Source organism: Hevea brasiliensis, chromosome 11, assembly GCF_030052815.1.
Source record: "Hevea brasiliensis isolate MT/VB/25A 57/8 chromosome 11, ASM3005281v1, whole genome shotgun sequence".
Lineage (NCBI taxonomy): Eukaryota > Viridiplantae > Streptophyta > Magnoliopsida > Malpighiales > Euphorbiaceae > Hevea > Hevea brasiliensis.
The window spans coordinates 941,453-958,596 of record NC_079503.1 but is presented as its reverse complement, the minus strand read 5'-3'; the positions used below and the strand labels follow the sequence as shown (position 1 = coordinate 958,596).

Sequence of the window (17,144 nt, the reverse complement as noted above, 5' to 3'; positions counted from 1 at the left end):
CGTTCAAGTAGTCTCCAATTCCATCGATATGTTCTGTTAGATAATGGGTTATGAGTAATGATCAAGAAACAACAGAAAAATCATATCCGCACTGCCTTCAACTGGCAGAGACAGGGGAAAGCAGGAAGCTTCATCTATATACAGGCAACTGACTGCCATTGCCAGTGTTTTTATAGTTTTTGCATTGTTCTGCTTCTTTCATCCACTGGAAAATTTTGGTAATTCTCCTCCTTAAGCCAATGAATTTTACATGATTCGATAATATGGTTACTAGTGTTAGCCTCAAGTCCTTTTCGTAAAGACTTGCTTTATTTAATCTTATGTGGATTGATCACTTTCTACATTGCATTTTATTCAAAGCCACCAAAATACTAACATGATAGATTTAAAAGCTGAATACTTTAGCACTAGTGTGTCTGAACTACAGAACCTAAATTTATTCATTCATTTAGTATAAACATACATAGAACCCTCCTGACTCAAATTAGTTCATTGATTCAGTTTAAAAAGAAAGTTCATTGATCTATTTCTGCGATTCAAAAGCAAACATAACATATAGACAAGATAAAGCACTGGAAACAGCAGCAAAGTGACCATAGGCTATTAATAGCATATGTCCTCAAGCCCCAACCAATTAATCCTTAATCCATGACTGCTACACAGAGACAGAGAAAAGATGAGAACCCCAGAAGCAGACAGTTGGTAATGGGCATCAGATTTCTCATCCAAGAAATTAATGGCACCAATCTACTTGAACAAGCTCTCAAGAGTAAGAGGGTTGTCTTCATACTTAGATTCCAATCTATCATAAACCAGTTTATAGAGCCCAATTTATACAAGTGGCCAATGGATAACATTGCGGGATCTTAAATAATAGCAATATGCTACCACAGTGGCGTGTGCCTGTTATAAGAAACAAAGTCTCACAATACAATTTGTCAATGGAGACTCCCTTTTTCCAACCACAAATGCATTTACCCCCGTAAAAATCACACATCAGATGTACATTGATAGTATTTCAATATAGTAATTGGCAAATGGGTTCAATTACATCCATAAGAGATCACCTAATTAAATCTCTCCTATTCAAAGCAAACACAAAATTTCATTCAAACAGCTTCACATATTAGAAATATCCCATCCCTTACTAGTTACTGCCAGTCCTGTAGCAAAAAAGCAAAGCAGCAGATAGCAGGGAACAAAGGATTGAATAGAAAGGTATGCAAGCAGCTGGGAAAAAGAACCAAATTTCAACAAAAAAAACTTTACACAACCCAAATTTATTCAATCACCGATTACAAAGCACACAGACAGTTTTCATCCAGATCATCATACTCTGCAAAGTCATAATCAAGCATAATCATAACAGGTAATTGATCTTTTAGATTAGCAATAGAAACAGAATACAGCAAATAGAAATCAAGAAAATTCAAGAGACAACACGGCCAACAATTGGATACTTAGCTTCGAACTTCTTCTCCCAGTCATTGAGGACACCCATCTCCTTCTCAGTGAGGCCGTCCAGAGAAGGAGAGACATCTTCATCTTCCTTGCTCATCTTGGCCAGAGCTCTGCTAGCGTCCTTGCCAGAGAACATGGCGTACGAGCCTCCTGGGCCGTAAAAGGACTTGCCGGCGGTCACATCGAAAACGCGACCCTTGATTGCTATGTAAATGGGCTTTGATGGGTCAGTGCCGTTGTAATGGATGAGTTGATCTGCTGTGAACTCCATGGAGGGTTTGGCCAGGCCAGAGGATTGTAGACAGAGAAACGGAGGATAACGCAGGCACTGGAGATGAGAGTGACTTTAAATATCTTCAATGAAGTCCCGGAATTCCTTTATATCCATAAATATAAATAAATAAATATATATATATATATATACACATAATTTTTATTTTTTAAAAAATAAAAATTAACTAGTAGATTAAATAGTTCATTAACCAAGATTCATGTATATTTTTTTCGAGTATTAAGATTAATGTATAAGTGGTTTTTAAAATTATTTTGCTTCATAAAAAAATTTCAAACTTTAAGAAATTTATATATTTTATTTTATAAAATTAATATATATATTTTTAAAGTGTTATATTTTTATATATTTGTAAATATGATTTATTAGAAAATATAAAGCGAAATATTTATTTCACATGTTGCGAAAGTTGGAGCCCCAACTGCCAATTACACGTGTTTAAGGCTGTAGTTCCAAGCTCTACTGCTAGCCCAACTGCCAGTCGTTTGGGTTAGAGTATATAGTTACTGTTGCTTCATCATTACATGCAAAATTAAGGCATCAAACCATTATCACGTAGCCCTGGTACGGTGCCAATGATGGAGATACGCTCTCAAAGCTCAGCCATTCCTTTTATAATCATCTGGGAAGTCTTTATACACACACACACACACATATAGGATCAGAATACCATCATTCAATTTCCAAGATGAAGAGAAACTTATCACTGGCTTAATATAGCTAGTATTTCAGACCTGAGTTCTTGAAAGAAACAAATATGGCGTTCATCAGTTGTTAAGTAAGAAAAAGAAAAGGAGGAGAGTATGGCATTCATTAATAGTCAACTACACTCTATGGAGTAGCCAGAACCAATCAAAGCCTATCACCCATGTTATCCAACATAAACAATCTGCGATGTGAACTGTGCATGGTGGCTGCATCCACACATGACAGGCCATCATCCAAGAATAGCACATTTCTTCGTGAATTTCTTTGCACCTCACCAATTCCTTTGATCATCAACTGCAAAAGAAACCGCATTAATGCAGAGGAATGCCACCGCCTGAATATTCAACCTCCTGAAAATTAAACAATGAAATAATTCACAGTTAGACAACAATATCATTGTTTCTGCGTGATTGCTATCCTATTCAGGAAGATATACTTCCTAAACTTTAACCTGGAATTCCAAAATGGAAGGAAGAAATATGCACGCTTTCTAAGGAAGAAAAATGACTATGAAAGAAACGTTAATTGATTATCATTCTATTAAATATCTGAAATGGTGCTAGATCATCAGAAAAGCTTGGTCAGCCTTTATGCATAGGAAAATAAAGAATTGCAGGATACACTTCGTTGGCAAAGTACTAGAAACCTCAGCCAAATGTTTTATCCATTAAAACCTCTTACGCCAACAAGATATATACCATGGTCATGAAACATACATAAAGTGCAAACTAATTTCAACACAGATAAAAGATGATAAACTGTATGATATTTGCATTTTCTATTAAAAAAAATGCTTCTTTCCAATTTGAACTTCTTAAGAACATAAAACAAACCTGAGCAGGAGGCAAGGATGAGACCCAGTCTGATGCATGCGTTGGAAGAAGCCCCAATGTGTTAAGCTGCCAAAGTCAAAGATACAGAACACAATGAGATGAACCCTTATATTTTTTCCATTCCTTTTACAAGGAACAATTCATGTGGGAAAGCCAAAGAAAATGCATCTTACCTTCCAAATGCCCAGTGCTAAACCACCCAAATTAAGGGCAATAAACAGCAACTTAGGCCCAATAAGATCTACTTTACTGTCTTTGTATGGCTCAAAAACTGCAAAGAGAAACAAAAAGGATTTAGCTTCGGATAAAAGAACTTTTGGGAGCACAGTAGATCCAAAATGTCTATCATCATGGGAACACTAAATAAACCTAACAATACGAGAGCAAACTACATGCTGATGGCAATTGAAATGAGAAAAGTAAGAAATAAACAAAGATAATTTGACATACGAAAACTCAGGAGATAATATATATATATATATATATATATATATATATTGATTATAAAAGAAGCATAGATTTAATTTACCCATCAGGGAAAAAATGGGGGGAAAGAAAACACAAATAAAAGAGGAAGAAGAGTCATTAAGATGCTAACTATCTTGATTCCCATGTACATTTAAGATAACAAGAAACCCAGCAGTTGAAGGATGTTGTTACAATCTCTCCTTGATATACTCTTTGCAAGGAGGTCATTATTAGAGGCACTCATGCAGTGTACGAAATAGAGTTCCCCAGGGAGAAAAAGATGGAAACAGAAGGGAGGCAGGAGTGGGACTGGATTTTGTGTGAATGAAACTGTTTCTTCCCAATGCATGCACAAGTCATTCATTGCATAAACAACTATACGGAGAATGCATGTTCAATCTGTTATCTACTCTCTTGAGGAGGTCCAGCAGAACCAACAATCATATGTAAAATGAGTTCATAATAGATTGAGAGGGTTATCCTCTGCAAAAACCATAACAGCGCAGTAGTAAATAGGAGTTTTATGTTCAGCTTACCCTTCCCAACCCCTTGCAGAGCACTTATGGGCTGCCAAAGAGCTGAAAATGTAATACCAATGCTAAAAAGATGAACTGTATTTCCAGCCATCCACATCATGAAACCCATCATCAGCAAATTCTTGAATGGCGCTTGTGCCACTTCCCAAGCTTTCTGTTCATACATTATAAAGAGTATGGTATTAATCAACAATACAATGATTATCAATTTGACAATAAGCATTTTATCTGATAACTCCACAGAAATATCCGAAACATGGAAACTGAGGTGATGTATGTTCAAGGAACAATATAAGATCTGGGGCCCTAATAACATGCATGAAACCAGCAGATTTGTCATTGCTTACATGTCCATTCTTCTTTGACTAGACCAGACAAAATTGCAAATTTCTTTTATCTGATTTAGTCGATAAGCTTTCAGATTCAATACCATGCCTTTTGACATAACACCCTACCAATAACGGAGACTGATAATTTTCCCCCTTCTCACTCTTCACCCAACTTTGCTCCATCTACCCCTCTCTCACTTACCCTAGCTGCTTAAAGCTATCAATTTCAGGAACCAACAACCATAGAAGAATTACAAAATGATAAAAAAATTCGAGGAAAATTGCTCAAATCAATAAACCCATTAATTTTCTTTTTTTATTTTTTCAGGAAATTTATCATCAAGTTCTAAGATGATGTGATATGGACAAGAAAAAGACATCGACAAAACAGGTAAAAGAGACAATTACAGTAAATTAAATTGTGGCCTAATAATTCTTCAATTTGAGATTTCACTGGAAAATAATCAAATTATCTAACGTTAAAAATGAGGCAGGAAATTTCTGCCAGCTTCAACGTTATTATTATACATTAGATATTAGACAACCCTATACTTAAATCACAAAGTATTGAAAAAGGACTCTTCAAAGCTCGAGCCTTGACATGGTAAAGTTGATGATTCATAATAGTTATTTCAGTCGCCAACAGATCATCTCATGACTTCTAGTCTAAGATTCTAAAAAAAGGAACTATAATTTTCCTTACCATCGCAGAAGAAAAGATAACTCCAATGAACAATTGTAAGCTTTTTTATTTTTTCAATATACCAATTCAGCATCTTTCTACCTAGAAAATAGAAGAAAACGATACAAAACTCAAAAACAAGATCAAACAAGAGGGAAGCTAACCTGAGCTTTCCAATTAGCTTCAGCATCCTTTTTTTGCTTAGTTACAGTGGAATCGTCCTGTGACACATCCACATAACTAAAAAATTTGAGAATTAAGGCAACATATAAAAATATATAGGAATTAGAGGGGAATAAAAATAAATTACCAAAGTGAAGAAAGAACAGAGTGAGAACCTGATCTTGAGAAACGCGTGAGAAACCAGGAGGATCGGGGAAGTCCCGAGAAGAAGGAGCCGCTGAATTGTCAGTGAAATCGACTGCCCATCTACGGCCCGAACCCATCACTGCTTTTCCTTTGTCCATGTCTTGCGATGTTATTGGAACAAGAGGACTGACAGATACTGTATAAGTCTCCGGTTCTCTCTTCTTTGCACAGTTGTGTTTGGAGTTTACGAAGTGCTAGTATAGCTCCGGCGATACAAGAAGACGTCTGGCCAGGGAGAGAGGCGGCTTTCTCCTTTTCTTTTGTTTTTGTGTGCGTTTTGGTTGAGACTTGAGCCTACACTCTTTCCCTCAACTATTATTTATTTATTATTTACGGCAGAAATTTCCTTTCATTTAATTACTTAAAAAAAATTTAAGGAAAATATAAATTAAAATTTATGAAATAAAATTTAAAATTTATTTATTTCACAATAAAAAAATTTATATATAAAAAATGTTTTTTATAAAAATATTTTTTATTATTTAATTATAATATTAAATTAATAATATATATTTATTATATATATATATTAATATTTTTATATTTTAGTAAAATTATCAATAGGCTTTCTTTTTAAAAAAATAAAAATTATTTTCTTAAAAATATTTAATTCTTTATTTGATAAAAAATATTTTTTATTAATTAATTTTTTTGTTATTTTAAATTCTAAAATATATATATATATATATATATATATATATATTTTTTTTTTTTTTTTTTAAATATCCACCGTAAAAAAATCTTTCATTAAACAAACACGGCCTTCAACTCCTAAGTTAAAAAAAATAATATTAATGATAATATTAAAAACCTAAGAGTAATTCACCCACTAAATTTGTCACACATAAATAGATATTTTTTCTTTTTTAATCCCACCCCACCACCTATTAACATAATACAAATCAAAGAGGCAAAGAGGTGGATGGCCAGAAGTAATTTTTATTTAATCTTATTCCATTTCATTTTGGCTTTAGAAATTAGAATTAACTAAGCTGGCATGAGAAAACCTTGAAAGTTTAAGAACCATTATGCGGCGGTTTTGCAATTTATTGTAATTCAGATGGAATTCCATTACATAACTGCATTAGCCAAGCGAATACAAGAGTCTAGTGTAGCAGGCAGCTCATAAAAAGCCAACTATTATTTATCTGAACACTCTAAAACAGGAGAGCTAACAGTGCATTCTTCAAGATTTTGGTGTATGCTCTCCCCATTTACAGGATCATGTTCTTAGAACAGTTCATGGCTGTTGCTGCTGCTGTTGCTGTTTCTATAACTCTCTCTTGAGTGAAAATTTATCTGAAATGTTGGCTATAATGAAACCTGCAAAAACCTGTGTCCAATAAAGCTGGTTAATGAAGTTTGCTTCAAAGTAGTCGAACGTTACTTGACAGAATCACCAAAGATTGTGCCTAAGTATTACTTCCAAGGCATTCAGGTGATGCAACCCAAGATTTGAGGTATATCATGTTTGAAGTCCATGTAATGATGCTCTTACAGGTATATACCTGAATACATCCTAAGATGTAGGTTGCAGAGTAGTGACGGCCATGTATAACTATGTCAGCCACCACTGCAAGCGGTATTGTCAAGGAAATGCCCAATGTTGCAACTAGTGGAGTCGTCCAAATCACAGAAAGTGCCCTGCATCACTTAAGCAATATTACTAAAAGAATCTGGTGGCTGGGACAGCTTTAATCTGCAGTTCCTACAACAAATGATATCAAACCAATCCTCTTGCAGGACAGTGAACAAACTCAATTTCAGTACCATTATTTGCCAATTCCAATTTTAGAGGAGGAGAGAGTTTTGAGTTTTGTCATCTTACCGAGTAACACATACAAGTTCTAGTTGTCATTTTACCAATCAAGAAATACAAGTTCCCTACATTTATGTTTCTCTTGTTACAGTTTCAATATGAAAACCAAAATATGTTAAGTCACCACAATGTCCAACAAACCACGAAATAATTGGCAACTGCAGTCCATACCACAAGTAATCTGACAGAACACTCCCCACAAAGCCATTTAACAGCAAAACTTCACCAACAAATGTTGAATGTGGAAACCTGAAAGCTGGTTCGATCCCCACAGCATTCAGTGGAAACACTGCAAGGAATAGTATTGCTATGAAATGTGCAACTGTAGGAGAGGGAAATACCGACATGAACTATGAAAATAATAATTGGGATTTAGAACAGGATTACAACCATCAAGGCCCCCACAAAAGCACAAGAAAAGAATAAAAAACTTACAGGAAAGAAGAAAAGAAAAAAAGAAGATGAAGATAACAACAGTTAGTGGGATAAGATTAGGAAAATTTGAAGGTTTTTGATGCTGCATATCAATTAGAAACTAATATCATCACTAGTGATTCAATTCTAACATGGAAAAATCATGTTGCCCCTTGTTATGGAAAGTCAATCACTATGTTATGGAAAGTCAATCACTGTATTATTTCTCTGTATATTCTGTATTCTGTATTCCTATTTAGGATTTCTTATTTAGGATTTCTTCCTAATTAGTAGAACATAATTATAGGAATCAATTGTATATATATACCCATGTACAGATTAATTGAAATAAAGAGAATCATCTCTTTCTACATGGTATCAGAGCAGGTCATCAATCTAGGGTGACTATTTGTTCTCACTACCCAGCTCAGGAAAGACCTTGGCCGACCTACTGCTTAATTTCTCATTCCATCATCGTGTCGTTGTTGCGATCCAAAGATACCATTAAAGGACTTCTGAGGTTTGGCTCTCAGATCCTATTTCGGTATTTGCTTGATTTGTGATTTTGGGTTATTTTGCTGCTATAAGCACTTTGGATTAGCGTTTCGGTTAGTTTTCTTTGTCTCAACAAATGGCAGATAATAAGAATGTTATTTCTGATGTGATTCCGGTGATGACTAAGATCACGGAACACAAACTTAATGGTTCGAATTACCTGAAGTGGAGTAAGACTGTTAGGGTCTATTTGCGTAGCATTGATAAGGATGATCACCTTACTAAAGATCCACCCACTGATGATACACGACAAACTTGGCTAAGGGAGGATGCTCGGTTGTTTTTGTAGCTTCGGAACTCGATTCACAGTGAGGTAATTAGTTTAATTAATCAATGTGAATTTGTTAAGGAATTGATGGATTACTTAGACTTTCAGTATTCTGGTAAAGGGAATATCTCCCGTATTTATGATGTTTATAAGGCATTCTACCGTGCTGAGAAAGAGAATAAGTCTCTCACGGCTTATTTTATGGATTTTAAACGGGTATATGAGGAACTTAATGTATTGTTGCCTTTTAGTTCTGATGTGAAAGTTCAAAGAGCCCAACGGAGCAATCGTCTGTTATGAGTTTTCTTGCAGGCCTTCCTTCAGAGTATGAGACTGCTAAATCTCAGATTCTCTCCAGTTCTGAGATTTTCTCTTTGCATGAAACGTTCACACGGGTCCTTCGTACAGAGAGTACTCAATCTTCACAGCCTGCCAGTAGTGCTCTTATTAGCCGTAATCCAAATGGACAACAGGGTAATAGAAGAGGAAGTAGAGGAGGAATTACAGATGTATAATCAGCGTAATGGAGAGGCTAGTTCTAATCAGGACTCAAGAGGAGTCATTTGTTATTATTGCCATGAGCCTGGCCATACAAAATATAATTGTCCGCGACTTCAGAGGAAAAATCAGCGATCACAGATGACAAATATGGCAGCAGAGAATTCTACAGTATCTTCCTCTGAGAAAACTATTTTGGTATCTGCAGAGGATTTTGCACAATTTTTCCAGTATCAGGCATCTCTAAAGCCTACCAGTTCCCCTGTCACTGCGATTGCTGAGTCAGGTAAATCCACTACATGCCTTGTGTCATCTTCATCCAAATGGGTTATTGATTCTGGTGCGACAGATCACATGACAAGTATTTCTGGTCTTCTATCTGCTTTTCAATCTAATCTCACTTCCTCTACTGTTACTTTAGCCGATGGTTCTACTTCTTGTGTCATGGGTTCTGGAACTGCGAACCCGACTTCGTCAATTTCTTTGTCTTCTGTTTTGTGTCTACCAAAATTCTCTTTTAATCTACTATCTGTAGTAAACTTACTCGTAACTTAAATTGTTCTGTTTCCTTTTTTCCTGATCAGTGTTTGTTTCAGGATTTTACGACGAAGCAGATTATTGGTAGAGGACGCGAGTCAGGTGGTCTCTACATTCTGAAAAATCATGTACCGCGGTCGCTTGTTTGCTCAAGTACCTTAACACCTCTTGAAGCTCATTGTAGATTGGGTCATCCTTCTTTGTCTACCATGAAGAAGCTGTGTCCTCAATTTCAGTCTTTATCAGTACTAGAATGTGAGTCGTGTCAGTTTGCAAAACATCATCGTCTGCCTTCTGTGTCTAGAGTCAATAAACGGGCTTCATCCCCTTTTGAGTTAGTCCATTCTGATGTTTGGGGTCCTTGTTCTGTTACATCTAAAACTGGATTTCATTATTTTGTTACTTTTGTTGATGATTACTCTCGTGTTACCTGGTTATATTTAATAAAGAATCGTTCTGAGTTGTTTTCTATCTTTTGTGCCTTTTGTAATGAAATCAAAACTCAATTTAATATTTCTGTACACATATTAAGAAGTGACAATGCCAAAGAATACTTTTCAGCACAATTTCAGCCTTATATGACACAAAATGGCATTCTTCATCAGTCTTACTGTGTGTATACCCCATTCCAAAATGGCGTGACCGAAAGAAAAAATCGGCATCTTCTTGAAGTAACTCGTGCTCTTCTTTTTCAGATGAAAGTACCTAAACACTTTTGGGCAGATGCAGTTTCTACGGCATGTTTTTTGATCAATCGTATGCCGTCTTCTGTCCTTAATGGGGATATTCCTTATACTACTTTGTTTCCTATAAAATCTTTGTTCCCTATTGAACCCCGTATTTTTTGTTGTACCTGTTTTGTGCGTGATGTTCGTCCACAGGTTACTAAATTGGATCCAAAATCTCTCAAATGTGTCTTCCTTGGGTACTCTCGGCTCCAAAAAGGGTACCGTTATTTCTCTCCTACTCTTAATCGTTATCTTGTTTCTGTATATGTCACATTTTTTGAGTCCACTCCATTTTTTCCTCTATCATCTGTGTATAAGAGTCAGAGGGAGGAGGATGATCTCTTAATATATACTATCCAACCAATGTCTAGTCCTCTCCCACAGCCTGTTCCTTCTGTCTCTAGACCTACTAGACCTCTCGTTGTTCATGTTTATTCCAGGAGATTGGAGATTCCTGACTCAGATCCTCCACCAGTTACTTCGTTGGGAGATCCTGTACCTCATACTGATCATGATTCTGATCAAGACTTACCCATTGCTCTTCGTAAAGGTAAACGTTTATGTACTTACCCTATCTCTTCTTTTGTTTCTTATAATCAATTGTCTTCTTGTTCTCGGTGTTTTGTTACTTCTTTAAACTCTGTTCCTATCCCTAATACTGTTGATGAGGCACTGTCTCATCCTGGCTGGTGTGATGCTATGAAAGAGGAAATGGAGGCTTTAGATGCTAATGGTACATGGGAACTATTGCCTTTGCCCACTGGTAAGAAAGCTATTGGTTGCAAATGGGTATTTACAGTAAAGGTAAATCCTGATGGTTCTGTGGCTAGGTTAAAAGCACGCCTTGTAGCAAAAGGATATGCTCAGACATATAGAGTTGATTACTCTGATACTTTTTCTCCTGTAGCTAAACTTACTTCTATTCGCTTGTTTTTCTCTTTAGCAGCTACATATGATTGGCCCCTGCATCAATTGGATATCAAGAATGCTTTCCTTCATGGTGATCTTCAGGAGGAGGTGTATATGGAGCAACCACCTGGGTTTGTTGCTCAGGGGGAGTTGGGTAAAGTTTGTAGGCTTCGGAAGTCTCTTTATGGCTTGAAACAAAGTCCTAGGGCATGGTTTGGGAGATTCAGTGAAGCAGTACAGGAATTTGGTATGCAAAAGAGTAAGTGTGATCACTCAGTATTTTATAGGCAATCTGAGGCTGGTCTAATTCTCTTGGTAGTCTATGTGGATGACATTGTCATCACTGGGAGTGACTCTGCAGGTATTTCATCTCTTAAAACCTTCCTCCAAACTCAGTTTCAGACCAAAGACTTGGGATTGTTAAAGTATTTCTTGGGTATTGAAGTTATGAGAAGTAAGAAGGGTATTTTCTTGTCTCAAAGAAAAAATGTCCTCGATCTATTGACAGAGACAGAAAAATTAGGTGCTAAGCCTTGTAGTTCACCAATGACTCCAACTTTACAACTGTTAGCAGGGGATAGTGAGTTGTTTGAAGATCCAGAGAGATACAGGAGATTGGTAGATTAAACTACCTTACAGTCACACGTCCTGACATTGCTTATGCCGTTAGTGTGGTAAGTCAGTTTATGTCTTCCCCAACTGTTGCTCATTAGGAAGCCTTGGAACAAATCTTGTGTTATCTAAAGGGCGCTCCAGGAAGAGGTTTGCTATATGGTAATCATGGGCATTTGAATGTTGAATATTTTTCAGATGCCGACTGGGCTGGATCTAAGGTTGACAGGAGGTCAACTACTGGATATTGCGTTTTTATTGGAGGAAATTTTGGTGTCTTGGAGAAGCAAGAAGCAGAGTGTAGTTTCTCGATCTAGTGCTAAATCCGAATACAGAGCCATGGCACAATCAGTATGTAAGGTAATATAGATACTTCAATTACTAGATGAGACAGGTTTTAAGACCTCCCTGCCTGTGAAATTGTGGTGTGATAATCAAGCTGCTCTTCATATTACTTCTAATCCGGTATTTCATGAGCGGACCAAACATATTGAGATTGATTGTCACTTTATTCGTGAAAAGATTCAACAACAGATCATCTCAACAGGACACATCAAAACTGGAGAGCAGTTAGGAGATATTTTCACAAAAGCTCTGAATGGAGCTAGGATTAACTACATTTGTAACAAGTTGGGCATGATTAACATCTATGCTCCAACTTGAGGGGGAGTGTTATGGAAAGTCAATCACTATGTTATGGAAAGTCAATCACTATATTATTTCTTTGTATATTCTGTATTCTGTATTCCTATTTAGGATTTCTTATTTAGGATTTCTTCCTAATTAGTAGAACACAATTATAGGAATCAATTGTATATATATACCCATGTACAGATTAATTGAAATAAAGAGAATCATCTCTTTCTACACCCCTAATCAACCATAAGACAAGAATTAAGGTACCTAGCTAAGTAAAATCTAACTTAAATTGAGTGTATTAACGTTAAAAAATAATTATCAGATACTTTTTGAGTTCGTGAAGCCTGAGGAGTAGAGATTACAGTGCCAAATTACAATTTTAAGAAACCTTAATCAGTGAATTCTTTCCAACATTTCATGATAAAATATACAGAAATTTAAAAATTCCTCTTTATCTAGGCACATAGCTTACTAGGTCATGATAAGCATCAAAATTACTCTTCAATTGATGGGCTATAGGTTGAAACCTCATAAAATTTACTCTTTAATTATAGTTCTCATGCATGTTTTTTCATATGCAATTGACGGGCATAATAACTTTGCAACAACCAAGTGACAATAATTATAATGATTATTGAACTACTTACAAAGCCACCAAAGACCAAGAAGGGTGAAAAGACCAATGTAGCCAAAGAATTTTTGCATATCAACCTTCTCGCCTTCTGATCCAGCACATCTCTTGAGCAGTACTGCATTTAATGGGCCAGTTAAGCAAGATATATCAGAAAGTTAAATTGATCATGTTTGTCATGAACTCACATATCACCTATCTAACCTGCAAATAAACCAGATGATATTGCTGAGAAAAGGCCAAATATGTCCCCCATGATTGAATGCCTTCTTGCCCTTGGAAACATAAATAGAAGATAGTGTTAAAAAATGGACAGGGAAAATGATAAAAGAGGGCAAGAATGAAGGAAAGGCAAGACTTGTATAAAGAGTAGTGGGAAGGGAAAAAGATGGAAGGTATGAAGACTTAAATAGGACATAGCTGCTGCTGCATATGTGACGGAGTAACTTACTCAGAGACGCTTAACATTTCGTCTGCTGCTGAAGTTTTTCCAACTGTGGTCATGGCTACACCAGCCATGCTGATAAACACAGCAACCAACTTGGCAGCATTTATGGAGTCCTGGCCAAGAAGAGCTCCAAAGAAAAGAGTAAAGAGTGCCGAAGTAGAAGTCAAGACAGTTGTATTTGCAACACTTGTATTTGCTAAAGCTGAATTGGATAGATACTGCATTATCAAAGTAACTAAAATAATTATACAAAATGTTTAAAAAGGGACCTTTATGACTGCCATCTCATAGAAAACTATGAAACCGAAGTAATAGAAGGTCCACACTACATGTGAGACATCAAACTCAGATCAGGTTGCCAATTACCAACGACACATGCAGCAGTAGAATATAAATATGTACAACTGACTCGCTGCAAACAATTGAACATGGGGCATCTGCTTCTCATACAGTTGGTCAAATCCTGAATTATTAGGTCTAGATAACTAGATTATCTATTAGTGTCAGCTTTGGCAAATCAGCAGCCATTTCACATCACTGGTCAGCATTCATGATGGAGCTGATATTAAATTTAAATCACCAGAAAACTTAAGAAACCAGAAAGGGAATTAGATTGTCATATATTGTGAAATCATTGGCGAATGCTGTTTCTCAGTTAACAGAATTACAACTTCTCTCATCTGTTGCAATAGTGACTTAGCAGTGGAAAGACCATGATTTTCTGGGCCACAGAGTTTATTTGAATTTGTCAGACTCCTATTCACAATCAATTATAACAGTAAAGTACCTATCTTCAAAACCATAAACAATAAGAAAAGAATAATTACACTTAGTTGGGAAGAGTAATTGCTTAGCCCTTAAATGGGAATGTCTTTTCTTTTCTTTTCTTTTGACCTTTTATGGTAGCTATGGGCAATATACAATAGATTGCCCCACTCCCCATCAAGCTGCTTTGCAAGACCAATGTCTCCTAATGAATAGAAGATGAATGAATAAATTACCTCTGCCACAAACCAGATTGGAGCAAGACATAAACTGCACTTGGCAACTTCCCATGAACTAGCTTTGCAATGCCGTTCAAGTAAGGGAGGTTCTTCGTCGCCCTTCTTCACGATCACAGGCCACCCCTCCTCCCTTTGACTGAGAGGATCTTTGTCAGTTACTAGGCAGCAACTGGCTTCAGTTTCTGGGCCTTGGTACATATCATTGGTTGTAAGGGGGATATCAAGTCCAGTAGAAGAGCTAGTAATAGAGCTGCCACCGTAGATGTCCTTGAGCAAGTAAGTGTGAAATAAACTACAGAACCAGTCTTTTATAAACGCTATGGGTAGATAGACCACCATAAGAGACACCCCAAGATACGTGAGTGCGAACGGCTGTTTATACTTTTCAAAGATGTTCTGTAGGAAATAAGACGCATGAGAACCTAAAAAGACTGCAGAAGCAAATTCAAGATTAAATTGTCATTTCATTCTTTGGTTTCCATCAAAGAGAATACATAATGATTTTTAAATTGTCATTTCATCCTTTGGTTTCCACCAAAGAGAATACATAATGATTTTAGAAATGCCTTCCTTGCCTTTCTTGGCAAACAAACAGAATATGAAGAATCAAAGATCGAAAAGAGAATACGAGATTAAAGCCAACTACCTGAGTGACCTCTGCAGAAGCAACCCATATGAACACAACCGTGCCAATCAATCCTAACCCAGCTTTATATTTCCAAGCCATTTTGCCTAAAAATGCCAAGAAAACAACCAAAATCTCAGTAGAATGAAAAATTAAAGCCAAAAGTGAACTGGCTAATCTTGAATTTGCTATAAAATCTTCATCTTTCGAGAAGCTGTGAGAACTAGAGAGAATATGAGATCCACGCGTGGTTGTGAGGCGAAATTGACAAGTAAACTATTCTTGTTCGCCGAAACGAAAGGCAACAACAATCTTGCGATTAAGTTATGAGTTTCTCAGGTAAGTGTTCTGGTGTCAGCAGTGGGTTAAACGGCCGTGACAAATGGTGGTGTTTTGACAAGACTTTCATCCACCTCTCGGATGACGTGGCAGCCGTTGAGGTCTGGTTATGAAATCAATCCGATGTTGACATGTAACCATCGCAACTAACTATACGTATCCTGCGATTCTTTTTTTTTTTTTTTAATAATTTAATATAGTAAATAATACTTATTAATAAATAAAAAATATTTTAACTTATTAATTAATATAATAATATATAATTCATTTATTTTCATTCGCTATTAAAAAGTATTTTATTTCATTATTTACCTCTTAACTTTTCATTTAAAATATATTTTTAGTTTATAAATTAATTTAAAAAAATAATTTTTTTCAAAAAATAATTTAAAAATAAGTAAATAATTATTAAGTAAAATTATTTAAAATAAATTTTAAATAATTTAATTATTTAATTAAAAAGTATTTAAAAAAATCTAATTTATCAGAACAATTAAAAAATATATATCTTTAACTTAAAATATATTTTTTAATTTATAAGTTAATTTAATAAAAATATTTTTTTAAATAATTTAAAAATAAGTAGCTAATTATTAAGTAAAATTAAATAATTTAACTATTTAATTAAAAGGTGTTTAAAATAAATTCAATTTATTAAAATGATTAAAAAGTATATATCTTTAAATATTGTGGATGTTAAAATGATAATAGTATTGATATTTTAAAAAATTATTAGAATAATATAAAACTTTTCTTTATTAAATAATAATTTTAAAATAAACATATAAATTATAAGTAAAGAATAAATAGATAAATAATAAATAAAATATATTTTACTTATTATAATCTAAATTAAATATTAATTAGCTTATAGCTTTCTATTTATAAATAGGTTTGATTAATTTATAAACTAAATCAAACACTGTCTAAATTACTTTTTTATGCTTGTGTTGTATTATAATTAGCATTTGAATTTTTGTATTTGAAAAATAAATAAAAGCATTTCTAAATTTTAATTTTATTATACACTTTAGTTTTTTTTCACTTTTATTATTAGATAAATTATTTTCTTGTGTCTTTATTGTGTAGTAATTAGTATTTGCATCCCTTATTTAGAATATAGATGAAAACGATTTTAAATTTTAATTTTGTTATACATTTTTAAGTTTATTTATTTTTCTTAATTTTTTTATTAATAAAAAGTGAAAAATTCTTTTTTAAATTTTCTCATTATAAATATTTTTTCCTTATATATTAATCCTCAATAATCACACCTCCTTAGTCCCCTGATTATCAATGGAATTGATAAAAATAATAGAGGAATGAAAATGCATAATAAAACTATAACTTATGACTACTTTATCCATTTTTTAAAATATAAAAATTTAAATATTAATTATAACATAACATAAAAATAAAAAATAATTTACCCATGAAATT

General features: G+C 34.6%; 3 protein-coding genes across 5 annotated transcripts; all 3 read right to left on the bottom strand.

The window, feature by feature from the left end:
* Positions 1-1,264: 1,264 nt before the first annotated feature.
* On the bottom strand, positions 1,265-1,835 carry LOC110673863 (probable steroid-binding protein 3). Its single transcript, XM_021837090.2, has one exon. It carries the CDS (start codon positions 1,730-1,732, stop codon positions 1,430-1,432), a length of 303 nt encoding a protein of 100 aa, XP_021692782.1. The 5' UTR covers positions 1,733-1,835; the 3' UTR covers positions 1,265-1,429.
* Positions 1,836-2,442: 607 nt separating this feature from the next.
* On the bottom strand, positions 2,443-5,996 carry LOC110673876 (uncharacterized). The gene is made up of 6 exons (XM_021837108.2): positions 5,648-5,996; positions 5,474-5,530; positions 4,299-4,452; positions 3,468-3,565; positions 3,295-3,360; positions 2,443-2,811 (listed from the first exon to the last, which is right to left on the bottom strand). The coding sequence occupies exons 1-6, from the start codon at positions 5,774-5,776 to the stop codon at positions 2,773-2,775; spliced, it is 543 nt and encodes a 180-aa protein (XP_021692800.2). The 5' UTR covers positions 5,777-5,996; the 3' UTR covers positions 2,443-2,772.
* Positions 5,997-6,686: 690 nt separating this feature from the next.
* Positions 6,687-15,737, bottom strand: LOC110671454 (uncharacterized vacuolar membrane protein YML018C). 3 transcript variants are annotated; one of them, XM_021833930.2, is made up of 8 exons: positions 15,387-15,737; positions 14,738-15,136; positions 13,740-13,954; positions 13,493-13,563; positions 13,305-13,406; positions 7,669-7,786; positions 7,187-7,322; positions 6,687-7,011 (listed from the first exon to the last, which is right to left on the bottom strand). In XM_021833930.2, exons 1-8 carry the CDS (start codon positions 15,465-15,467, stop codon positions 6,949-6,951), a joined length of 1,185 nt encoding a protein of 394 aa, XP_021689622.2. In that variant the 5' UTR covers positions 15,468-15,737; the 3' UTR covers positions 6,687-6,948. The 3 variants fall into 3 exon arrangements, with proteins under 3 accessions (XP_021689622.2, XP_021689634.2, XP_021689627.2); XM_021833942.2 differs by having other exon boundaries at positions 13,740-13,849; XM_021833935.2 differs by having other exon boundaries at positions 14,738-15,171; positions 15,387-15,728.
* Between the last annotated feature and the right edge of the window lie 1,407 nt (positions 15,738-17,144).

Bases quoted from the DNA above. Each gene is read 5' to 3' on its own strand.
- LOC110673863 (XM_021837090.2), bottom strand. From the start codon at position 1,732: ATGGAGTTCACAGCAGATCAACTCATCCATTACAACGGCACTGACCCA.
- LOC110673876 (XM_021837108.2), bottom strand. From the start codon at position 5,776: ATGGACAAAGGAAAAGCAGTGATGGGTTCGGGCCGTAGATGGGCAGTC. The intron at 4,453-5,473 runs GTTAGCTTCCCT...ATGTATGAACAG, and splicing joins AAGCTAATTGGAAAGCTCAG to AAAGCTTGGGAAGTGGCACA. The intron at 3,361-3,467 runs GTAAGATGCATT...TGACTTTGGCAG, and splicing joins TAGCACTGGGCATTTGGAAG to CTTAACACATTGGGGCTTCT.
- LOC110671454 (XM_021833930.2), bottom strand. From the start codon at position 15,467: ATGGCTTGGAAATATAAAGCTGGGTTAGGATTGATTGGCACGGTTGTG. The intron at 13,564-13,739 runs GTAAGTTACTCC...TATGTTTCCAAG, and splicing joins GAAATGTTAAGCGTCTCTGA to GGCAAGAAGGCATTCAATCA. The intron at 7,323-7,668 runs GTATGGACTGCA...TAAGTGATGCAG, and splicing joins GTTCTGTCAGATTACTTGTG to GGCACTTTCTGTGATTTGGA.